The sequence below is a fragment of the Lineus longissimus genome, chromosome 10 (assembly GCF_910592395.1).
Source record: "Lineus longissimus chromosome 10, tnLinLong1.2, whole genome shotgun sequence".
Taxonomy (NCBI): Eukaryota; Metazoa; Nemertea; class Pilidiophora; order Heteronemertea; family Lineidae; genus Lineus; species Lineus longissimus.
This window is the reverse complement of record NC_088317.1, coordinates 15,892,580-15,915,984: the sequence shown is the minus strand read 5'-3', so window position 1 is coordinate 15,915,984 and position 23,405 is coordinate 15,892,580. Positions and strand designations below refer to the sequence as shown.

Here is a 23,405-nt window from a genome sequence, read left to right as displayed (position 1 = left end):
TGAATGACATTCTAGTAATAGATTGACTTGTTTATCGATAAAATATCAATACCTGGTATTTATGGCTTTCAGGACACATCGAGGTAAGGACACGTCGAGTTGAGTAAATTGCGAAATCATTGTCAGTATTTATTTGGCGCAAACCACTGACAGTTCATTAAAACATTTTACTCAAAGACACGACACCTCGAGATACCAATATACCTATTCCTACGCAAAAGCAGTTTGATCAATATTCGATTGGAATTAGAATAGTAGCAGCCATTAAATTTATCAGGAGGAAAAGGTATGTGATATTCATTAAAGCTGTTCATTAAATGCGGGTTCAAGATGTAAGCTTACCTAGTCTCATTCGCCACTCAACATGTCACGAACTTCAAATCGGGGTGCGCATTGCCATTGGTTCCTCTCCTGCGACATCCTCGAATTCCAGGGTCAGTCGCGCTCTTCCTGAGATATATTGAAAAGCACATGGTTATATGCCAGGATGTCGTTCCTGAGCTCGGTAACTGCCGAGTGGAAGGCCCTGAAGCTCGGGATGCTGCAGCGGGAGAGCTAGACGGGAGCTTTGTCACTCTTCACCCAATAAGCCTTGGCCCGGAATATTTTTAGAGGAGACTGAAGGATTTTACCCGAATCACATTTTACAACCGTTACATGTATATCCAACCTTCAACCACGTTTCCCTAAACCATTTCTCTCAATCGCAAATAATTTTCATATTCGTTTTTCTTCCCTCTGCAGACATTACAAGTTATAAATATTGGAAGAAAACGATGTCCGATAACACGGCCTCGTCTAGCGCAACGACTTCACCAAAGTATTGCAACTGCTGTAAAAGCGAGAATTGCCGCGGAAGGGCTTTAGCTGCTTGGGGCTTCAAGATGGTGACCATAATTGCCGATTGGTTCAAACGAACCTTCCCATCGACATTCAATAAAATGCTCGAAGGGATGAAAGGTACGTAAACTCTGTTTTGGCATTAGGATCTTTTGTTAGATTCTGACCATGGCTTCTAGTAAATTGCTTGAGAGAGCTGTTGGATCTGAAGGAAACTTGCCGTGACTGGACTCTCTTATTGGAAGTTTTGAAAAGATTTTTTAATTTGACCGCGAAAATCCCTGGATAACGGCCGTCCCGTTGCCAATTCCCGACCTCGCCTACAGACTAAGGCGGCCCCCGAATGTTGACGGGAACAGAGTCGCGGCGCGCGCGTTTATTAATCTGAATTTCCACATCCACCTCTTTTCCCCAGCAGACAAAAACGAAGAATGTCGCCAAACTTTCGCAAAGATATTCAGTCTCTCCGACTCGCAATTACCATGGAAGCAAGATGCTGCCGAAACGGATACTGAAACCAAACAACCTCCGGAATCTCCCGAATTCAAAAGATCGCACGCCTACACTGGGGGTTTCTCCGAGGAGGAGCAAACGGCCAAAGCCTTGGAGGAGAGCATCAAAGAACACCAAGGTACGTCTTGTTGTAGGTTAGCTGTAGTGTCCGGCTTTGCTTTTTTCGAGGAACGGAACGAGAGCGGTAGAACAGTCTGGGCACACTAAGAAACTCCGACTTAAACAGCATCTCAACTTGGTTGTGGTCAGTGCACAACTTAACTCCCGAGAAATTCTTTCTTCATTGGGAGGAACGAGGCCGGTCCATTGCCTCAGGAGTGTTAACACAACGCCAACTGGCTTCCACCACCAGCAACGCGCATCCCGCAATGATTTTGGACCGATGGCCGATCTCCCAAGCGGTTTGGGGAGGATGATATCGTTTGGCTTATTTAAGTACATGTATATCATACCCTCCAGACGCAGTGGACCGGCCTCGTTCCTCACCCTATGGAGACCAATTATGATGACGCAATGGACTGTTAAGCGAGTCTAGTATATCATGGAACAAAACCCATAGCGTCGCAAATCCTTCATATTCATAAACTATTAACGGGGTCCAGGAGAACTGAGGGGCCGCACAAAGGGCTCAATTCCGGGGGTTTTGTAAGGATGGGGGTGATGTTCATGCACGTGCAGTGTTGACAATGGCTATTGACAATGTGGGTGGGGCAATGAGTTGGAGGGGGTAGCGACGACAAAACTTCTTAATGAACTTGATCCGGTAACGAACCCCATGGTATCATATGTCCACGTCCTCGTTCTGATCTCAGTCTCTGTTCCCTCATTTCAGAAGCCAACTTGCTCTACCGACACCTTGCCACAGCCCCGCCAAGCGAGCCACCTTCCTACGACTCCATCTACAGCGACCAGGGTGGCATCCCCGCAGCCTACATCCCCCCGGCGCCACCAAGCACCAACAGAGAGGAGACCGAGGAAGTCATTCGGCAGAGGAGACTCTACCCACAACTGTAGAATTTTTGTGTTCAAAGCAGCTCATTCAGTCAATTCTGGTTGACGGGATAAGCTGATAGACCCTCGAATATGCGTATATACTACAGTGGAACCTCCCTTAGCGGACACCTCTCTATTAAGGACACTAGTTTCGGTACCAAATCGGTTGTTTCCATTTGACCTTTCTAATCAGGACACCTCTCTAATAAGGACAGCACTTGTCAGTCCCGAGGGTTTCCTCAATAGAGAGGTTCTACTGTACTTGTATTTCGTTTTTACTCAGCCTTCACTTGAAGGGAAGATTGAGCAGATCTCATTTCATTTTCACTTCATAATTTTTTCTTTATGCCATCTTGGGGCACTGACCAGGGTAGCCATGCACTTTGAGAGTTTAACATTTCAAGATTGTTCTCAGTTTTTCCAACACAGCAGTCTATGTGTTGTTTGGCGTTCTGGTTTCTCCACAGAGGTTGTGGGCTTTTATTTCAAGGAGGAAATTCTGGTAAAAGGTGAAATTAATATCACAGCAGAACCTCCCTTAGTGGACACCTCTCTAATAAGGACAACCTCCCCACTAAGGACACTAGTTTTAGGGCCAAATTGGTTGTTTCCATTCAATTTGACCTCTCAAATCAGGACACCTCTCTATTAATGACAGCAATTGTCAGTCCTGTGGGTGTCCCTTATAGAAAGGTTCTTCTGTACAAGAAATTTTTTGTTATTGTGGCTTTTTGGCGCTCCTTGTATAATATTACAAAATTATTATCACCAAAACATCAAAAACACACATTACCTCAAATGTGTATTTGATAACATGCATAATACAGTGGAATTTTGTTTTCATTTCCATCTCTTGTAAATACTTTTTTGGAATTATATAGTAACAGTATGTCTCAAATGTATTTTTGTAAATGTATTTTATTATCTATGTACAGCATATCACTCTGTATTGTAGCACACTGTATATTTCTGCACATGTAAAAATACCTGTTAATATTATCAAAAGATCATTTCGAATAAATTGAAATAAATAGAAATAAATTGTTGTCAATGTACAAAATATGCTCTTTATCATGTGTTACAAGATAAAGAGAAGTTGTTGCAACGGGGAAAGCTGATGTGATTGTGGAAACTATGCAGCCTTCACAAACATTGGAGTATAATTTCGATGCAAGTTATACACTCAGCAATGAGGAACCGGCGTTAAGATAAATACCAGTGGCGGCGCCACAATCGATCGTACCTTCTGACGCCATGACGTCATTTTCTGGTCTGTTGACGTCACACGAGGTCAATCACGGGAAACCATTGCGTACATTTTTGCACAGGATTTCAACAACAGAAAACGTGCCCAATAACTGGCATCGCGCATATTTTCCGCAAAATTATCTTAAGAAACTGATAGCTCAATAGATTTAAAACAGGAAGATGCAAACGTCGCCGAAATCGGTCAAAAATAAGCGATCGTTTTCGGGCTCAGAAATAACATGATAATGCATTGGTAATGGAGAGTTTTGGTATGATCGATTGCAGCGCCACGCGGCGGATAAATCGCGCCGGTTCCTCATTGCAATTAACCTCAAAGTCTGTGATACATGAATGTAGTTTCACACAGTAGTGAAATTGGAATTATATGGTAGTGTAAGGATGAGGATTAATAAAAAGAGATCATGAACTGGAAATACAACATCAGTAAATACATTGTATATAACATCAGTAAATACATTGTATATAACATCAGTAAATACATTGTATATAACATCAGTAAATACATTGTATATAACATCAGTAAATACATCGTATATAACATCAGTAAATACATCGTATATAACATCAGTAAATACATCATATATAACGTCAGTAAATACATCGTATATAACATCAGTAAATACATTGTATATAACATCAGTCTCATAAGCCTTTATAGGCTGGCTATTGTATACAGGTGACACTGAAATAAACACATACATGTATAACTTTAATACCTTTGGCACAAAAATGGGCTATTTAATAACATTACTTTGTTCACCAACACCCAAAGTTTGGTCAAGAACTAAAGTTATCATGAGTACAATAAGCAGATATGTATTTAAAACTTATGATATATATCAAAATATGATATATATACATAAAATATACACTGTGGCTATTCTTACCTGACCGCAGAGAAATTCAAACAGGCTATTTCCACGGAAATTTTGGAAGCCATGCATGTCACGGAAATTTGCAACCTGGCATTTGCATACCGTGTTGAAATCAGCTCGATACAAAAAACATGCTTTGTATACAAAATGGATGAGGCCAACAGGGCAATTTCACTGCTTGTACAGTAGAAATAAGTGTAGTATTTTTTCTCTGTTCAATATGGTTCCATATTACTGTAAAAATGATTATCATATTTTGAATTGCACCAAGGTCTTTGAAAAATAAATAGAGCAATTTTTTATCTTGTAAAAAATGTGATTACGATTTCATTTTAATCGCCACACGCACTCTATAAAATTCCTCATTGATAAAAAAAGCCAAGTCTCATTTCGCATATCTGCGCTTGTGCAACTAAAAATCTCGTAAAAATAGCATACGGCATATGGTTTATCGTCACATAAAAATAGCCACCAAATTAAATATATAAAGCATATGATTATGTTGCAAATAGATTTGACATACCGGGTAAAAGAATAATATAACATACTTTGCAACAGTCCCCTAATGACTAGAATCATAAACATTCTTCACAAGAACCAGCAGTGATCACTGACACCAAGCACTGAATGCTCAAAACCTAAACTCTCATTAAATTCAACTTGGCGTTATCTCTCGAATTAAGCCAATCTGAGTGAAAACAAGTTTAAATTAACTTCAAGTTAATGTTTTACTTCTTTTATGCCTTTAAAGAGCCAAAAACAAAAATATGTAAGTTCTCGTGATAAATTTTTGTAATCAGTCATTTTAAATGACTATAGTAATATATCTGATAATACAATGGTCCTGATGAATTAAAGAAATTGAACCCATGACCTGAGGGTACAAGCAGTCACACTATTTAAAACCTTAAATATATTATCATGAATAAGGTGATTCTGGGGATATTCATCCATCCGTACTCCTAGAATCTAACGTCCCAGTGCTTTGAGATCTTTGTCGAGACATTTCAAACCTCTTGTGTATATCTGAAATGAAAATATTGGTTTAATCTTCTTTCCATTTTTCAGGGACCATAGGAAAGGGGTCACACTATGCTCATAGACATGAAGGAAGAAGGATACCACAAGGTCCATTATATACCCACAGCTATGCTAACCCTACTTGGCTCACACACAAATGATATGCTAACAGTACTTGGTTCACTCAGAAGTCAATGAATACCACAAAGACAGCTGTGTAAAATCAAAAATCTTGGCCCGAAAGCAAGTTTAGTCACTTCTTCTTCTTCTTCTTCTTCTTCTTCAGCGTTCGCTCTGCACTTGGAGGGGTCATTCTCCTAGGAGTAATCCTCCTCCAAGGCGGGATGAGCGTATCCTGCGTGCCACTACGGTTAGGTGCCAATTGAGTTTATTGGCCTAGTGGTCCGACTTTGGCGAGAGAGATAGAGTCCACGCAAGCTACTCATGTTTCTCACTTGGTGGGGTCTTAGCTTGCCCTAGCATAGACACCAGGTACAAGGAACCTCGGTTTTGAGTCTCATTCGAAGGACTGTGACGAGCCAGGAATTTTAGTTCCCTGAAAGCCACGCCAGTTCATCCAGACATATGATCATGGGTTCTCCCCGGGATCGAACCCGGGCCCTATTGTGTGGTGGCCAGCTGTGTAAACCACTAGGCCATGAGGCTCCCTAGTTTAGTCACAAACGCTGGCATTAACTTAACATTTCGAACAATAGTGCCAGTCACTAGCTGAATTTAAAGCATTTTAGGTCAGCTGTTAGTGCCACAAGGCTTGTTTACAAACTTACCTTTTGGTTTGACTGGTGGTTTCGGTGGCTTCCCCCTCAAGTTGAGGCGCTTTGGCACTGGAGGTGGTTCTTCATCTTTGTTAAAGGACGAACGAGGGCTTTGCTTACTCAACCAGTCGGATAGCTTTTCGTAGAGGTCACTGGCATCGCTAGGAGCTTTAAAAAGAGTATGGTTATACTCTAAAACCTCGAATACAAGGTCTGAGGCTCAACCCCCATTCATTACAATGGTTTTTAATGGGGATGGGCCATTAAGTCAGGTATTATTCTTTTATCAATGGCATGGGCCAATGGAGTCGCATGTGTTATAATCTTGTTCAGATCTTGGCTGACATTGACAGTGAAACGAAATCAACATCACTGGTTATAGTAGGCCCATTAGCTGACAGAACAATGCTAAAACTTGACAATCTCTCCTCCATTGTAATGAATGGGGGCGGAGCCTCTGACCTTGTATTCGAGGTTTTAGAGAATGTAAAAAGTGGGATTCTTGGTTCTAAGACAACATGGCAACCATTCTTTATGCATTTAACTACTGTTAACAGGCAATGAGGGGGTTATAACTGTTCAGGAGTTCTAGAGACTTATCAATGCACTTACTATTCATTTCTTCTTCATTGATTAGGGACAGATATGCAGAAGATTCAGCAAATAATTCATAATCCTCGTCAGAATCATACCGCGCTATTGCGTATGTTTCTGGTTCGTCACGGAGATCTGTTTGTATGTTGCGGTGATCTATTCCATCGTTGCGGTCATCTATTTCATTGTTGCGGTGATCTATTCCAACGTTGCGGAGATCTGTGAGTGAATGTGCTGGACGGGGTGCAGGCAAGGGCTTCAAGTGGTGTGGGGCACTTTCCCCCTCACTTAACAGTCGACAGGCTGAAATTGTGGAGGATATGAGGATATTTTGCGGTTTTTTAATTTGTTTTATTAAAGCGTCATGCAAACAAGCGATTTTTGTCACCGCGATCTGTGATTATAATCACTGCAATACGCGATAAAAAGATCTTGTCTGCGGATTAAACATCGCAGGTTTCATACTGATCGTAGGCTGATGCAATAACTGATTTTTATCACAGGCACGTCTGCGATGTCCACTACAAACAAGCAATTTTTATTGCAGGTTTTATTATGGTTGAGATGTTTACCTATGTTTTTGCCTCTTCCAATTTGATTTTGGCGGGAGTTGTCAACCGCAGTGCTACTCCTGGTTCGTTGAATGTTGACAACGTCGCCACCTATGGTGACAGATGGAGACAACACGAGCTCTTTATCGGGAATGTAGCGAAATGCCTGCAAAAAAATTAACTCTGGACCGCGTGACCATAATATTTTGAATGACACGAAGGAACTTACAAAGTTCTATGATAGAAAAAACCTGTGACTTCAAATAGGTTTTTGATCGTAATACCTTCGATAAGAACATTATATACAGTGGAACCTCTCTATTAAGGACACCCTCAGGACTGACAAGTGTTGTCCCTAATAGAGAGGTGTCCTGATTAGAGAGGTCAAATTGAATGGAAACAACCAGTTTGAAACCAAAACTAGTCTTAATAGAGAGGTTGTCCTTAATAGAGAGGTGTCCGCTAAGGGAGGTTCCACTGTATATGTATGCATGGTACCTGAAAGGACACTCCAGCATAGATGTCACCACGACTCAACGGACGTGGTATCTGTAGCTCATCCGTCAAATTAGAAAGGATCTTATCAGCGGAGACCTGCGCTTTGGTGAGATTGGGAAGTTCAGTGATACACTCATCAGGCAAGTAGAGATTGACCAGTTTGCGTTGTTCGTCGAGTGAGATGAGCATCTTCCGATGCAAGTCAGCGGATTCGTCCATCAACTCCAGCAGGCCTTCACGGACTCGTTGTAACTGAAAGATTAGAAAAAGATGATTTCTGCTGAACGTTTTTCTCTACAGGGTGGTCTAGAATTATTTCCCCGTCCACAATAGAATTCTATTGTGTATCCATTGTGTGAGGGAAATAATTCTGGGCCACCCTGTACTATAGACTGACTATGATCACGCACTCATACTGCTTGCTAAACTCATCTGAAGTCATTCATATTATTTCTATTTAGATAACATGTGGATGAAATCACCGATTCTTATTGCAGACACCTGCAACGACCACAGCAAACAAAACGATTATTGTTGCATGCGTTTTAAATCGCACCGAGCACCAAATTAAAATTGCTCATCTGCGGGATGCTTAACAGCCTGAGTCATGTCTAAGCAAAGGTAAATGCATTCTGTTTACAATGAAAAGTCAGACATATAGCAGAAAATGTTGGTGGTGCTGTCAATTTTTATAAGGCTGGACGGGTAATATTATCTAAAGATTGATATTCGCAGTAAAGTTTTGGTTACATGCTCAAACCCATGGCCTAAAGGTTCAGAATTTGACGCCTTTTCTCATCATTGGGAAACGCTATCACTTACGACAGATCAATGTTATCTTTAAACGTAGAGAAATAAAATAATGAAATCAAGAAATAGACGTCGCTGAATATTATAGTGATGATAACTGATCAACCATGCAGTTCCAGCCCCATCCATGCATTATATAGCTACACAACTTTACAACAAAAGTATCAAACCAGCCAATCGTGGTCATGTAAAAAGAATCTTTACAAAGAAGAGCTATAAAGATGAACTTTCTTTTCTACGATAATCATGAAAGATATACATTTGATGAATCGGGGTTGACTGTCTAAAGGAATGAACAAAGAAGGAAGGAGAAATCTTTACAACATTTTTACAATACAGATTCGAGCCGATTTTTGTTCTGAATATGTAAGTTTGAACAGATTACAACTAAAGCTCACCCCTCCCCAAATGCACACCAGGGCGGAAATTCGATAGAAGTTTATCATTTTTTTACCCAACTCATTCTGATAAAATTGTATCAAGATAAATTATCGTGTCTGTGAATCATGGAATTTTAGTCAATTTCTTGGTATAGGACCATTGAACATTGGTGCTTTGGTTGAAAATAGTACGACATGAAAAAGTGACATTGTGAATCATATTTAGCCTGCGCTTTGTAAATGACTTGTTTAACAAGTAACGTCAGTTTAATAGGCAAACCTAGCTTTAGACATGCGAGTGCGATGGGCATCCATCGCGAAAAGTGATGAGGAAGAGCGCCAGCCATACAACGACGAATGAAATATTACCTTGAATAACCAAAACTAACCTATCGGAATCCAAAGGTGGTTTTCCTTTTGGTGAAAAGGAAAGAAAAGAAAGTGATCCAAGTGTGCTAGAAGTTTAACTTGAACAATGTGAATAAATAAAGTAATGATAACAATGTTTGACTTTTCCTGCCCCATATTCAGAATATTCCGAAATGGCCAGCCTGAGCCTCAATAATTCACTCACCATCGGAATATTTCGATAAAGGCCTTCGTCATTGCAAAAAGATTTCGGCCAATGAAGACACATTGGAAAGAACCAGGAGCATTTTTGCTTCTTTGTTCGGTTCTCATTTGGCAATCCCACTGGAAACCACTGGGTCTGCTCAGGGCATAAGTTCAGTAAGGGCTGAGTGAAAGGCCCTGAAACTCAGGATGTGAATATCTAGGACTCTATAGCCAATAGCTAAGCAGTCTTGCAACTGCAGGTATCGAGGTGACTAACTCCATCTGGTGTGACTTAGAATAGTCTGAATAACGCCGATGTAAAGTGAGAGGGAGAGACACCTATTGGCAGCTTCAAGTAACATTATCCAGCCAACCTGGCTCCAACCTAGTGTCCCTTTAAAGATATCTAAACTGTGCATGAATTGAAAAATTTAAAGTATCCACAATGTCTGGAAATAATCTGAAGTAATACCTACTGTTTGTAAATTTATTTCATCCAGTCTGTTGTCAAGGGCATCATGGAACTCCTCCTTGGCCTTTAGGGCCTTCTTGAGTTCTTCATGAGCCATGGTCGCCCGGCTTGGATCATTTCTCTTTCGCTGTACGCTTTCATACTGTGGAGATAATGAGTTAATGCATAAAGAGGTGCGGAGACATAACGAGCAAATGAGAGCACCTTTTCTGTCATGTCAAATTTTAGTAATGCTGCTTTGTCATTCCCCATTCCCTGAATCATTTTCTATTACCTATAATTAAAGACTAGTCTTGGTAAAAATAAAGGTAAAGGATAATATTATAAGATGCATGGCTATAGAGACCCATCACACCCGAGAAAGGACGGTGGCTACTCAATTAACCCATTCTATCGCAAGGCAGGTTAAGTCTCTTGCCATATAACAAACAGATAGCTCAATACTTACACTTTTGAACATCTTGTGGACCTTGTTTTCTAACTGTTCTGTCTGCTTCTTCATGTCATCGAACATTATCTTGTCCTGTCGGATGTCCTTAAAGATCTTCCGGTAATGGTTGTGCTTGAAAAATAAGGGTTTTTGCATGCAATTGTAACAAATATTAGACTGATGTCGGACTCTTTTACCCATCTTACTCCTTGAAGATCTTTCTATACTGGAGCTTAAAGGGTACGCTGTTTCTTCAATACTGGTGGTCCGGGAAACAGAAATGCAGTTATACACAATGCCGCAGTATAGATATTATGCAGAGGAATTTGCTGAATTTGGTACTTGGAGGACAGTAGAACCTCTCTATTAAGGACACCCTCGGGACTGACAAGTGCTGTCCTTAATAGAGAGGTGTCCTGATTAGAGAGGTCAAAGTGAATGGAAACAACCAATTTGGGACCAAAACTAGTGTCCTTAATAGAGAGGTTGTCCTTAATAGAGACGTGTCCGCTAAGGGAGGTTCCACTGTATTTTTATATCTGTCCACAAAACAACATTGTAGAAATTTATATCCTGTGCGTATTACAAAATTTGAAAATTTCTAATTCAATCAAAAATTACAAATATTTAATGAACGGCGAAGGCCTTTAAGAAAAAGCAATATCTAAGTAAGTTTTTTTGTGAGACTGTTGTCCTTCCTTCACTTAAATCTGAATTAGGATGTTGGACAGATGCACAGTTCACAATTGATAAAACGTCTCGACTTAGATGAATGAATCGCACGAGGGTTAAAGTAACAAAATGCTGATAACTCCTTTGATAACTGATAAGATACCTAAGAGCATATCAAACAATCATCACGATCAATTCACTGAGATCAATGAATGTTATCAGACTGGTGTGGTACTGGAAGGCTGTTTGTTACAATATACAGGTAGGAGACCATACATGTGACTGATGTCGTGTTGAATCAAACTTACCTTCTCCAAAAAATTAGCGTGAACCTTCATATCCAGGTCATTGGCCTCTTCTAAGGAAGTAAACATGTCCTTCAGAAGTTTATTCTTCTCAACTTTGGCCCATTCCCTGTTGGTTGCCGAAGCTGCAAATAGAGCAATGTTTCAGGACTTAGACTAGAGGGATGTTATTGCACGAATGGGTTGAATGAATTTTACTGTTTGTTTGTTTGTTTTTTAGTAAGCCGTAGCAAGAGAAGACGTAGGCATAGGCCGACCATAATCTCATAAATTCAGATGACATTTTGATGACTATGACAATGCTGTCATTTCACAAATCACCGCCAACGGCCGGGGATCATCATAGGGTGGGAAGAAACAGGATTGGGGACGAGATTGAGTGGCAAATAGACGTAGTGTGTCTTCACTTGAAATAATTTCATGACTCAAAATGAAAATCCCATGGATGAAGCATCCCGGCCCGCGTGGCATCAATGATCAATTAAAAGACGTCTGACGATCGTATTTTTCCACACTCGTATGGACATGCCGACCAGTAGGCCCTATGGTAGATGTAGGCCTACCAACCTTGTTTTTTTGCATCGATCCATTTCTCTACTGCTACCGCAACTGCTTTTTCATCGTACAGAATTGCCGCAAGCTGCGGATAGGCAGGTGACGCGGTGGCCCAGCCGCCCCAGGCCTTTTTCATGCTGGGCAACATTTTGACAGCTAGCTACCGGTATAATTTTTTGTTTCTATAATTAACATAAGAACAATTCAATAACATGAAGTAATCGTAGCATTCAAGATATATTTCATTCTCATCGAGAGAGAAAACACACAAAATGTATCATGACATGTCATTGACATGAAGTCAGGAAATAGCAGAATAACAGACTTGCGCGCCATCTAAACAAAGAATTGAAAACTATTTTAGTCTACAGACCAAATTATTTTACATTTATTCTCTATCAGAGTACAAGTTAGATATCAAATTGGTTATAAACTCAACTATAAGGGATTAACTGTTATTTCTAACATTTTCTATTACTTTTTATTAGCGTTGAAGGATGTTTAGATAGTTTTATCTTTTGAATATCCTGCAGTCAATCATTTATCCAAAATGGAAGCCTCCATGATTTTCCAAAAACAAAAGAAAAATCACGAAAAATAGCAATTTTAGAGTTATTTACGAGACACATTTTGTTCAATTGTTGAGTTCAAATTAGACATAAGGTACTTATGATTGTTAAAAATTGGTTGGCATGTAACTTTGTTTTAACTTATAAGTTTGAGAGACTGAAGACTCATCGATAGTCATCCCTCGCCCTCCCCTTCCCTCCCTCAGTCCCTGTCTACAATGATATGATGACAGATATGTATGTCGTCAGTCCAATCTACTAACACGGAATTTTGGAACTATGTACTTGGAGTTGGAGCGATACGAAATGAACAAACAGAACAGGCCTACTTCGATAATCATGATTTTTGATTTATGCCACACACAAGACAGCTGCCTTGGCCTGGCACATCATGACATTCACCCGCCCTCGGATTGATTAGGAAGTAGGGCCAATTGTTTGCTGATGCAAGGTAAAGATTCCTTGGGCTCTGTACTTCTTAATTGACAATAAATTATTTGTCTATTTTTCAGATCTCTGTAGTTCACAACCATAATGTGGAACATAAGATACTACATCTACAAGACAACAAAAATCAGAATTCCGAAAGTTGGGAAAATTCTCCTCCTTCTCACATTTCTGCTCTCTATCTGCCTGTATGTCACTCTGGCGTATTACCTGGGGAAAAATCGTTTGCGAGACCTGCGCTTCCTTGAACATGAAAAATGCCCAGCATGCTTTGGTCGGAAACTCTGTAATGAATTCCAAAATGGTGCTGTAAAATTCACAGGTTTGGATGGAATTCCTGCCCTGAAATTCACAAATGTCAAAAATGTCTTTTTTGGAACATTCAAAGGTGAAAAGGTCGTCCTGAAGAAGTTAGCTCATGACAATGAATTGGACGTTGCTGATAAAAAGATCTGCGAACTTACGAAACAAACTGATTGTAATGTCGCTCGAGCGATCTATAGATATAAGTTTCAGGATGAAGACGTGCTTCATCCGATGTATGTGAAAGGACTCTCATCACTTACGGCGTGTCCTTCGACGAGGCTTATGGAACGGATCGAAACGAAAGCAGATGAGCGGGAAAGATACATGCTTTATTCACAAAAGCTGATATTGTATACAACTATGTTGGTGAACCCAGAGCCAATTATTTTACAGGTGATGGTTCTATATTCTGTATTAGTACAGTAGAACCTCTCTATTAAGGACACCCTCGGGACTGACAGGTGCTGTCCTTAATAGAGAGGTATCCAGATTAGAGGTCAAGTTGAATTGAAACAACCTATTTGGGATCAAAACTAGTGTCCTTAATAGAGAGGTTGTCCTCAATAGAGAGGTGCCTGCTAAGAGAGGTTCTACTGTATAAGTTATCATAGCCCTGGTACAATTGTAGCCCCACTGCATAGAAAACAGCTAGCTGTGCACATTTTGCGCACAGAGGTAATAATTGTACCTCCTTACCTTACTCTATGAAAAAGAAATTAGCAATTGTGTCTTTATCTGATTAGTTCTAACATTGGGGCAATTCCTGGCCTATGTCTGTTCTTAATGTGATGATGCAATCTTTAGCCAAAAGTCGTCAGTTAAAATCTGAACACAAATGGTTCATTTGGAAGGTATTTTTAGTCATTTTTTCAGTGTTGTTTTGTGAAGAGTATCAACAATTCTCAAAATTTGGCATTGAAATAAGACCGACTGATTTTTCAGATCTTCCCAGGGTCAGAGGGCTGGCCATTTCCCAGGTACATTGGAGCATGTGGACGGTTCGTCGTGGAGGAATATGCTGGCGAACCTCTCACAAAGTTTTATGATGCTCCATGGCTGAAAAGGGTATGTTATGCATCCAGTTGACGGCTGCCATGTGATAGGTGTTGCCACATTACTGAGCGAACATGTTGATTCTCAGAACTTGCGGATGGCAAAATAAAATAATTACCTTTGTGAGGACCTAAGATCCTTTTTAGCTCACCTCTTAGCAGAGGTGAGCTAATCCCATACCGTGGCGTCCGTCGTCCGTCGTCGTCGTCGTCGTCCGTCGTCCGTTAGCAGGGCACGTTTCGTAACTGTTAGAGCTATTGAGTTGAAACTTGGTACACATGTACCCTTATGTAATGACACCTTGGAGACCAAGTTTCGGTCCGATTCGTTTCATGGTTTGGCCACCAGGGGGCTAAACGTTAAAAGTGAAAATATGCAATATCTCCCTTAATAGTAGTCGGGAAATTTTGAAAAAAATATGGTAGGTACTTCTAGCAAAGGTGCATCATATATCCTCCGGGTTTTTGATTTGACCTCCTTTTCAAGGTCACAGAGGTCAAATGGTGTAAATTGGCCGTTAGGATGTAACGATGGCACGTTTCTAAACTGCAATGACTATTGATACGAAATTTGGTACACATTTACCCCTTAGTCAGGTGATCTCAGGGACCGAAGTTTGGTCCAATATGATTCACCACTTGACCACCAGGGGGCAAAATCCAAAAACCTTAAAAATGTGATTATTCCTTAACTTCTTGCCCGATTGCCACCAATTTGATATCATGGGTACATCTAACCACCATACAGTATATGTCACACAGGTTTTTAATTTGACCTTCTTGTCAAGGTCACAGAGGTCAAATGGCGTAAATTCGCCGTCAGGCCGTAACTATGGCACGTTTCTTAACTGCAATGACTATTGATCACAAATTAAGTACACATGTACCCCTTGGTCAGGTGATCTTAGGTACCGAAGTTTGGTGCGATCTGATTTGCCGTTTAGCCTCCAGGGAGGGGGCCAAATCCTAAATTCTTCAAAATGCCATTATTCCTAGTAATGACTTGCCCGATTGGCACCAATTTTATATCATAGGTACATCTAATTCTAACAACCATTCAATGTGTCACCCGGGTCTTCTTTGATTTGACCTACTTTTCAAGGTCACAGAGGTCGAATGTACTGTAAATTGGCCATTTTGGGGAAATTGTAATTGCTTGGACCTACATCAAACCTAACACTACATGACACAATACCATGCTCTTTATCCATCTTTCCTCCACATGAGGTGAGCACAATGGCCCTGGCCATTTCATTAAGGATCATTCAAGCTTAATTATGATGTTGATGATGATAAAGCCGGCCTGGCTATTGCCCAAGGCAGCTTGGCTAGTGCCTAAGCTGCAGAACGGATCATCCGGTGCTTATCGTGGTTCCTGTAACACCAGGAATGTCACTTCCCTTGGACAGGCTGCCGCTTCCTTGCAGGTTGACATCCCAGGCAAATTTAGAACCCATACTCCTGCATGAAGAAGAGCATAATCAGGTTCAGTGACTTGCTGAAGGACATAAATGAAACAAATCTTCCAATAGCATTCCGCGAAGATGACGTCACTGCAGCTGCTGCCCTCTATTTCCCCATTGCTGAATTACAGGCAATGTCGGACAAACATGTGGTTTCGTAATGGATTCAGGCTTTCCAACTAGGGCAGTTAGATTCAATCTGGCACATGTCCGAGTGTTGGAAATACTACATAATTGTTCTGAATATTTCTCTCTCTGACTCTATGGTATCATTCATGCTAAAACAATGCAGGGTCAAAGATAATTGACTTTGAAATAAGCTCAAATGCGTAGAAATAAGTGTCGATGTCCGACTGTCACGTGACTAAAACGTCATCAATATGTTATGCAAATGACCTTGTGAGCTATAAATAGTAACTTCGCGGAATGCTATTTCTTTTCAGGTTGACCTTGCGTACCAAGTGTTCAAGATTGCAGAACAGTTCACCAATAATAAAGAAGACTATGCACTGTACTTCACGGACATCGATTGGGCAAATTACGCAGTCGATGACGAGGGGAAAGTACGTGTCATCGACGCGGAGAATATTATCGTCGTCGACAAGAAAATGATCCGGACATTAAAACCGCCCGAATGGGATAAACCGTTGTACAGCAAGTTTGACAAGTGCAAGGACTACTCGTTATGTTTAAGTTTTAGCGAAGAAAAATTGTGCACCCATGTGACTGCCGATTTTAACTATTACGCCGTTTGTCGTGATTTGCTGTCGCCGATGGCGACAGATAGATATCGTCCGTTTGGATTGCTGCATCATATTCCAAAGTTCGTTGAAGAGACGTGGAAATTGGAAGAGTTGTTGACAGAATGTGCTCGCCCGTCTGCTCCTAATGGCAGGATATCGAATAAAGAAAAACTCATGGAGGCTTTGGATAAGTTGCGGAGTTTCACTGCAGAAGAATGATTTACTGTTGGAAATGTCAGATTTATACTCACGTCCCTGTTGCTTCCATGACTTTGTTGATATTCGCGCTGTAGGAGCGAGGGGTTTCGAAATAATCTTGGAGTAGGGGGCAATTCTTGGAAGTAGCAGGCTACATTTTCCTTCTTCATGTGGTCACTTGTGGGGAGGGGGGCTGGAAGCCATTCATGACGGCTGTACATTAAGGTCAAGGTCATAGGTCATATCAAATCAAGTGGGTCAAGGAAACGATTTCATTGCAAAGTCTGTGTCTGTACTGACCCAGTCATGAGGCCGTCCAACAAGAAAAGTTTTCAAAAATGAAAAATTTTCATATCTCATGCACCTGCTTTTGTGACAGATTCAGTTTACAAATACCGGCTTCAGCCAAGTGTAGTTTTGCTCTGGCAGTGACAGCTGTGGGAAAATTCTCCAGAGGAATCGGGCCAATTAAGCAGAAAAGTGCCTCTTCTACCCTCATTCAGTCTGGCCATAACAAGTATTGCTTTAATGTACGTATACAGAATGTCATTCCATTACAAAAATGTTTTTGTTTTTGATTTGCAAATAACTTGTCTGAATATATTTCTACAATATACAGTGTATTTGTTGATTGAGGAGACTATATAATAAATAACCAATTTTTCTAATGAAGTGGATGTCCAATTTAAATTTTTGCAGACACGATTTCAAGTGTCAAGTCATCTACAAATAGCGTAGGTAACTTTCAAGCATGCATCTTTCTTTGATCACATCCAGGAAAATAGAGGACCTCCAAACATCACTTATTTGGCCACATCCAGACAAGAAGGATTTAGCTCCAGGAATCAGTAAATTCATAGGCAAGGAGACCATCCTGAGATCAGGTTTTTGATGCTCCTAGATATTGAGAGGTGGAGTGTATTTAGAAGCACTGGTTATGTCGGGATGGGAGGAGACATTCAGACCAATCACTTCTGAACACATCTAGACAACACTGTTGGTTTAATCACAACAAGCTTGGACACACACGAAACCTCTAGAATTTTCTCCTTGATCATACCCAGTCAGTAAAGACATCCATGCAAACTAGACGTCTCTTTAATCAAATTGAGACAATGGGTGATATGAATAAAGACTAGCAAATGCTTTTACTCCGGTTTTGTACAGGAAGGCCTAGTGTAAACGTACATGGAGATTTACATAAAAGCATTTGCTAGTCTTTATTCATATCACCCAATATGTGAACTCCAGACATGTCACACTGATGACAACCAGCCAATTAGGTACACGACCAGAATATAGACTCTGGTACATGTAAATTGTTACGTACCTATATGATTTTGTGGACCATGGATCCCAGCACCTACATAAACTACAAGGCACAATAGTGACAATTAAGAGTGAAATTGATTGGTAAACTATAAGAGAGTGGGTACTTCTTGTCCACCTGGTAAGGACTAACTGGCCAAGGAAGGCAAACCATAAGAGTGGGTACTTCTTGTCCACCTGGTAAGGACTATCTGGACAAGGAAGGCAAACCATAAGAGAGTGAGTAGTTCTTGTCCACCTGGTAAGGACTATCTGGCCAAGGAAGGCAAACCATAAGAGAGTGGGTACTTCTTGTCCACCTGGTAAGGACTATCTGGCCAAGGAAGGCAAACCATAAGAGAGTGGGTACTTCTTGTCCACCTGGTAAGGACTATCTGGCCAAGGAAGGCAAACCATAAGAGAGTGAGTACTTCTTGTCCACCTGGTAAGGACTATCTGGCCAAGGAAGGCAGACCATAAGAGAGTGGGTACTTCTTGTCCACCTGGTAAGGACTATCTGGCCAAGGAAGGCAAACCATAAGAGAGTGGGTACTTCTTGTCCACCTGGTAAGGACTATCTGGCCAAGGAAGGCAAACCATAAGAGAGTGGGTACTTCTTGTCCACCTGGTAAGGACTATCTGGCCAAGGAAGGCAAACCATAAGAGTGGGTACTTCTTGTCCACCTGGTAAGGACTATCTGGCCAAGGAAGGCAAGCCATAAGAGAGTGGGTACTTCTTGTCCACCTGGTAAGGACTATCTGGCCAAGGAAGGCAAACCATAAGAGAGTGGGTACTTCTTGTCCACCTGGTAAGGACTATCTGGCCAAGGAAGGCAAACCATAAGAGAGTGGGTACTTCTTGTCCACCTGGTAAGGACTATCTGGCCAAGGAAGGCAAACCATAAGAGAGTGGGTACTTCTTGTCCACCTGGTAAGGACTATCTGGCCAAGGAAGGCAAACCATAAGAGAGTGGGTACTTCTTGTCCACCTGGTAAGGACTATCTGGACAAGGAAGGCAAACAGGTGTCCTCCTATCCAACAAGTCCGCTTTGGGAGGGAAGTCTGCTAAGAGGAGCCTCATAGCCTAGTGGTTAACACTGCTGGCTACCACGCAATAGGGCCCGGGTTCGATCCCGGGGAGAACCCAGGATTGTATTTCTGGATGAACCGGTGTGGCTTTCAAGGAACTAAAATTCCTGGCTACATTAGCGTATGAAATACTCGAGGGTCTGTCGGATGAGACTAAAAGCCGTGGTCCCTTGTACCGAAGTGTCTATGCCAGGGCAAGTAAAAGATCCCACATAGGTGGACAGTAGCCTATAGTGGACTCCATACCTCCGGCAAAAATCCAATAGGGTTACGACGCCGGTAATGATATGATGTGATATGATGATAAGGAGGCTCATCAGCACGGTAGCATCAAGAAAGAAACGACATAGGATATAAATAGAAATGCTTTATTGTAGAAAGGTTTCATCAAAAAGTCCATAGCCGATTCTGAATAATTGATCAAAAAAAGATATCAGCTGAGCTGTGCAGAGAATGCTTGATAGCTTAGCAACAGGTCTTGGCTTTTTTACATTGTTAGGGGTCAAACAAAATCACTCATTTGTGGAGACCTAAGGACATTTTTGCTGCAATCAAATACATGTTGTTTACCAATCATTTATTCATCTGTGTGCATCTATTATCATGTCTTTTGAAGAAAGGGAAAAATTTCATTGAGAAAGAACTATTGTATAGGAAAATGTACAGAGGAAATATGCCGCTCTGATATGGTCCAACAACAAAAATGGTGTAACGTAACTGACGGTCACCAGTACACAAAGTCAAATCAAAGAATCTCCTATCTCCTATCCCTACTTCTGTATCTCTTCCGGTCCTTGCTCCTGTACCTCTCCCCACTAGAACTTCTGCTCCTTTTCCTAGGATACTTCCCACTACTTGAACTCCTGCTCCTATCTCTCCTATACCTCTCTCTACTCCGACTCCGCCTTGACCAATCTCTACTTCTGCTCCTACTCCTCCTACCGCGCTCTCTGCTACCACTCCTGCCCCGCTCAATATCATATCTATCCCTCCCATTCCCCCTACCCCTATCTCTTGCCGCACCCCTCCTATCAATATCATCTCTCTCATCACGTCCATACCTACCACCTCTCGAATCATAATCAGAATCATCCTTGCCTCGTCTTTTATCTCTCACATCCCCATCCCGTGAGTTTACCCCCTTCGAATATTTCTCATAACCAGGATCGACTTTCTCTGTCTTTATTTTCAACCCAAGCGGCTTGAAATCTCCAGTCCGTTTTTTCTCCCGTAGTGAATCTGAAGATTCAGACAAATCCCTTGTTTTTGAAGATTTCTTTTTCTTCCTCCACCTCTTTTCACTATCATCACTCTCAGAATCTGAATCAGAATATTTATCCATCTTCTTCTTCTTCTTCTTGGACTTTTTCTTGCGGGACTTTTCTTCTTTTGGCTCTTCTGCAAGAAAAATATCCGAACTGAAAATTTGGGAGTAGTAACAACCGAATGGACTATATAAGGCAAACTTCCACTTCAGGCCAATGTATCTTTCCTAAAATGTACTCAATCAAAGCCTTGCTGCATGAATGGCCTACTTTGGTTAGCTGTCTTGTCCATTACATCTAATGTGCATCACCCCACTGTCCCAACAGAAGTAGCCTGTAATCCAACGGTGACCAATGCAGTTTGAACAGAGTTGACCAAGTTGACTAACACAACCAACTCTGATTCTCCATTCTGTATGATACATGTGAAGAAAGGTCAAACAACTCGAGGTGGACTCTTCCTTGTCAGCAGATAGGCCGCAAAGTAGCATAATATATTACATACGCCTATATAACTGATATCGTGAATCGTTTACCTTTGACTTTTGTCTGAAACTTCTCTTCCTCCAACTCAGATTCTGGTTCAGAATCAGGGAGTTTGGGTGCACATCCTTCTTCTCGGAGCCTCAAGGTTATGGCGTCCACGGGTCTATCCTCTTTTTCTTGGGGCACTTTGTACTTTTCGACATGGTCCACTCTAAGCGTGCGGCCTAAAACCTAGAGGAAAAATAAGCACGGTGACAAAATCAGTATGTTTTCGTACCTGGTTTTCATCTCTGCAATCCCATAATTTTGCATAACGTCATTTTTTCGACGATGCGGCTGAGTTTTAGGCAACAAGACATTTGCCCTTAAAATGACCAATGTAATAGCCCCAATTGTATCTCATGTGGAAATCATAAGGCTGAGAAACTAGATCAGTTGTAATTCATAATGCTGGTAGCTCACAGATAGACTTTATTTGCGAAATATTTGAATGAGATTTTCTTACTCTTTAACTGCCACAGACAAAAAGATTTATGCTGGTTGTAGCTCAGGTCAAAATAAGGCCCATTAGGCACCTTCCCCATAGAGGTATACGGTATACTACACTATACGCGAACAATGGCTTCACAAAGGGTGCATGACCATGAAACTATTGTTCGCGTATAGTATAGGGTATAGCTCTATGGAATAGGTGCCTTAGGGAGGGGCATTAAGACCTAGACATTCCATCTATGACTGCTCACTTTAAAGAAGAAGTTGAAGAAGAAGTACCCACCTTAGCACCATTGAGGTTATCCACACTCAATATGGTGCTTCTCTGATCTTCATAGCATATGAATGCAAAGCCTTTACTCTTCCCTGTCTTCTGATCACGTACAAGGTTTATGTTCACGATCTCACCATATCTGAAAAAGAAGGATTTTTAGACCTGTGATTAGTGTGAAAATAAATGACTTTTCAAAAACAGCTGATAAACAAGAAAACAAGCCTGATTACAATGTGTTACAATGGAACCTCCCTTTGCTGGCAACCCGACTTACTCAATGGAACCTCCCTTTGCCGGTAACTCTCTACTGAGGACTTACTCAATGGAACCTTCCTTTGCCGGCAACTCTCTACTGAGGACTTACTTAATGGAACCTCACTTAGCTGGCACCTCTCTATAAAGGACATACTGTATATTAAGAAGACTAGTTTTGATCCCAAATAGTTTGCCAATCAATCTGACCTCTCTAATCAAGACACCTCTCTAGCAAGGACAGCACTTGTGAGTCCCAAGGGTGTCCTTATTATAGAGAGGTTCTGCAACTGTACATACAAGTAGTGAAATACTTACTGCGAGAAAATACAAATGGTGTCCCCCTCCGTCAAATCATACGGCAGACCTCCGATGAAGATCCAAGCACTGTCCTTGTACTTGTCATGCCAGGATTTCTTTGACCCTGTCAGGCCAAGTTCTAATTCTCTGTCATTGATTCGCTGAGTCCCTTTCACATTGCTGAAAAATGAAAATGTATGTATAGAAAATCTTAAGATAAAAGGTATCAGGATAGGCCCCTAATGGTGGACGATTTATTTTCAACAGTTTCAGGGCATTTCCTTTTTCTAATTATCAATATGCTTCTCAATTGGGACGTAACATTTCCAAAGATTCGGGACCCCATCATGATCAGACATCGATCGAGTAACGATTGATGCATCAATATTTTTGTCAAGAGTTTCGATATCATTTTCGGCGGTCCAAGTCGACTGAGACATACTTTCCGAGTTATTTTATGCACGAGTAGAGAGTTCTATTAAACTACTAAGATTGGGAACAATCTTAATCTAGCCCCCGGCAGTGGCCCAATGCCTCCCAGCAGCAGCACTATAGTTTATCACGACTACCACCAGTACCACCACCAGTCCCATGAGCAGCACGGCCACAGCCAGTGGTGTAGAAGTTTAAAATGTCCTAGGATAGAAATAGAATGCCCGGGAAACAAAGGATTCTATTATGCGCTTCAGTCTCTGAGCTATTGACGGTCAGGGTCTCTATAGAACCATATTGCAGAATACTCAATAGGGCCGGACACTTTTTCCAGGGGGGCATTTGTTACTGTTACACCGGCGACCGGAATGATAGGCTAGCACGGTAGTCACGGTACTCGGTGAGGCGTGGGGGATCGGGAGGTTGATTTTGGAATGTTGACGCTATTAAGAAAAGCATCTACAGGTTATCTTAGTTACCTCAAGGGATTCATTTTGCTTTCAGTTCATTGGTTTCAATTCGAGAAATTCGTGTATTTGCAAAATGGTGGTTGTAAAATGTGGAATCGTTGTTAGCCGGTTGTCCGGCTATTCGGCTGCGACAATCTCCCGGGCGCCGGG

The 23,405-nt window shown here is 41.3% G+C and overlaps 4 protein-coding genes across 7 annotated transcripts; 2 read left to right on the top strand and 2 right to left on the bottom strand.

The window, feature by feature from the left end:
* On the top strand, positions 1–3,244 carry LOC135494800 (uncharacterized). 3 transcript variants are annotated; one of them, XM_064783085.1, is made up of 4 exons: positions 1–83; positions 745–960; positions 1,256–1,471; positions 2,186–3,244. In XM_064783085.1, exons 1-4 carry the CDS (start codon positions 62–64, stop codon positions 2,365–2,367), a joined length of 636 nt encoding a protein of 211 aa, XP_064639155.1. In that variant the 5' UTR covers positions 1–61; the 3' UTR covers positions 2,368–3,244. The 3 variants fall into 3 exon arrangements, with proteins under 3 accessions (XP_064639155.1, XP_064639156.1, XP_064639157.1); XM_064783086.1 differs by having other exon boundaries at positions 2–83; positions 1,259–1,471; XM_064783087.1 differs by lacking the exon at positions 1–83 and adding an exon at positions 91–286.
* Positions 3,245–3,332: 88 nt separating this feature from the next.
* LOC135494799 (uncharacterized) lies at positions 3,333–12,403 on the bottom strand. The gene is made up of 9 exons (XM_064783084.1): positions 12,121–12,403; positions 11,557–11,678; positions 10,595–10,708; positions 10,151–10,288; positions 7,930–8,181; positions 7,453–7,597; positions 6,899–7,183; positions 6,299–6,454; positions 3,333–5,516 (listed from the first exon to the last, which is right to left on the bottom strand). Exons 1-9 carry the CDS (start codon positions 12,254–12,256, stop codon positions 5,437–5,439), a joined length of 1,428 nt encoding a protein of 475 aa, XP_064639154.1. The 5' UTR covers positions 12,257–12,403; the 3' UTR covers positions 3,333–5,436.
* Positions 12,404–12,659: 256 nt separating this feature from the next.
* Positions 12,660–17,531, top strand: LOC135495110 (divergent protein kinase domain 2A-like). 2 transcript variants are annotated; one of them, XM_064783528.1, is made up of 4 exons: positions 12,660–12,771; positions 13,190–13,823; positions 14,373–14,495; positions 16,389–17,531. In XM_064783528.1, the coding sequence occupies exons 2-4, from the start codon at positions 13,212–13,214 to the stop codon at positions 16,905–16,907; spliced, it is 1,254 nt and encodes a 417-aa protein (XP_064639598.1). In that variant the 5' UTR covers positions 12,660–12,771; positions 13,190–13,211; the 3' UTR covers positions 16,908–17,531. The 2 variants fall into 2 exon arrangements, with proteins under 2 accessions (XP_064639598.1, XP_064639599.1); XM_064783529.1 differs by having other exon boundaries at positions 12,673–12,719.
* Positions 17,532–19,638: 2,107 nt separating this feature from the next.
* On the bottom strand, positions 19,639–23,344 carry LOC135494817 (RNA-binding motif protein, X-linked 2-like). Its single transcript, XM_064783104.1, has 5 exons — positions 23,265–23,344; positions 22,372–22,533; positions 21,811–21,940; positions 21,086–21,266; positions 19,639–20,682 (listed from the first exon to the last, which is right to left on the bottom strand). The coding sequence occupies exons 1-5, from the start codon at positions 23,276–23,278 to the stop codon at positions 20,042–20,044; spliced, it is 1,128 nt and encodes a 375-aa protein (XP_064639174.1). The 5' UTR covers positions 23,279–23,344; the 3' UTR covers positions 19,639–20,041.
* Positions 23,345–23,405: the final 61 nt, after the last annotated feature.

Coding starts and splice junctions, on each gene's coding strand:
- LOC135494799 (XM_064783084.1), bottom strand. CDS start 12,256: ATGTTGCCCAGCATGAAAAAGGCCTGGGGCGGCTGGGCCACCGCGTCA. Junction 7,598..7,929: donor ATGCTGGAGTGTCCTTTCAG/GTACCATGCATA, acceptor ATTTTTTTGCAG/GCATTTCGCTACATTCCCGA. Junction 6,455..6,898: donor CAATGAAGAAGAAATGAATA/GTAAGTGCATTG, acceptor CTCTTTTTAAAG/CTCCTAGCGATGCCAGTGAC.
- LOC135494800 (XM_064783085.1), top strand. CDS start 62: ATGGCTTTCAGGACACATCGAG. Junction 961..1,255: donor AATGCTCGAAGGGATGAAAG/GTACGTAAACTC, acceptor TCTTTTCCCCAG/CAGACAAAAACGAAGAATGT. Junction 1,472..2,185: donor GAGCATCAAAGAACACCAAG/GTACGTCTTGTT, acceptor CCCTCATTTCAG/AAGCCAACTTGCTCTACCGA.
- LOC135495110 (XM_064783528.1), top strand. CDS start 13,212: ATGTGGAACATAAGATACTACATCTACAAGACAACAAAAATCAGAATT. Junction 13,824..14,372: donor CAGAGCCAATTATTTTACAG/GTGATGGTTCTA, acceptor CTGATTTTTCAG/ATCTTCCCAGGGTCAGAGGG. Junction 14,496..16,388: donor ATGCTCCATGGCTGAAAAGG/GTATGTTATGCA, acceptor ATTTCTTTTCAG/GTTGACCTTGCGTACCAAGT.
- LOC135494817 (XM_064783104.1), bottom strand. Junction 21,941..22,371: donor ACCATTTGTATTTTCTCGCA/GTAAGTATTTCA, acceptor CTTCTTTTTCAG/ATATGGTGAGATCGTGAACA. Junction 21,267..21,810: donor ATAACCTCAATGGTGCTAAG/GTGGGTACTTCT, acceptor TTTTTCCTCTAG/GTTTTAGGCCGCACGCTTAG.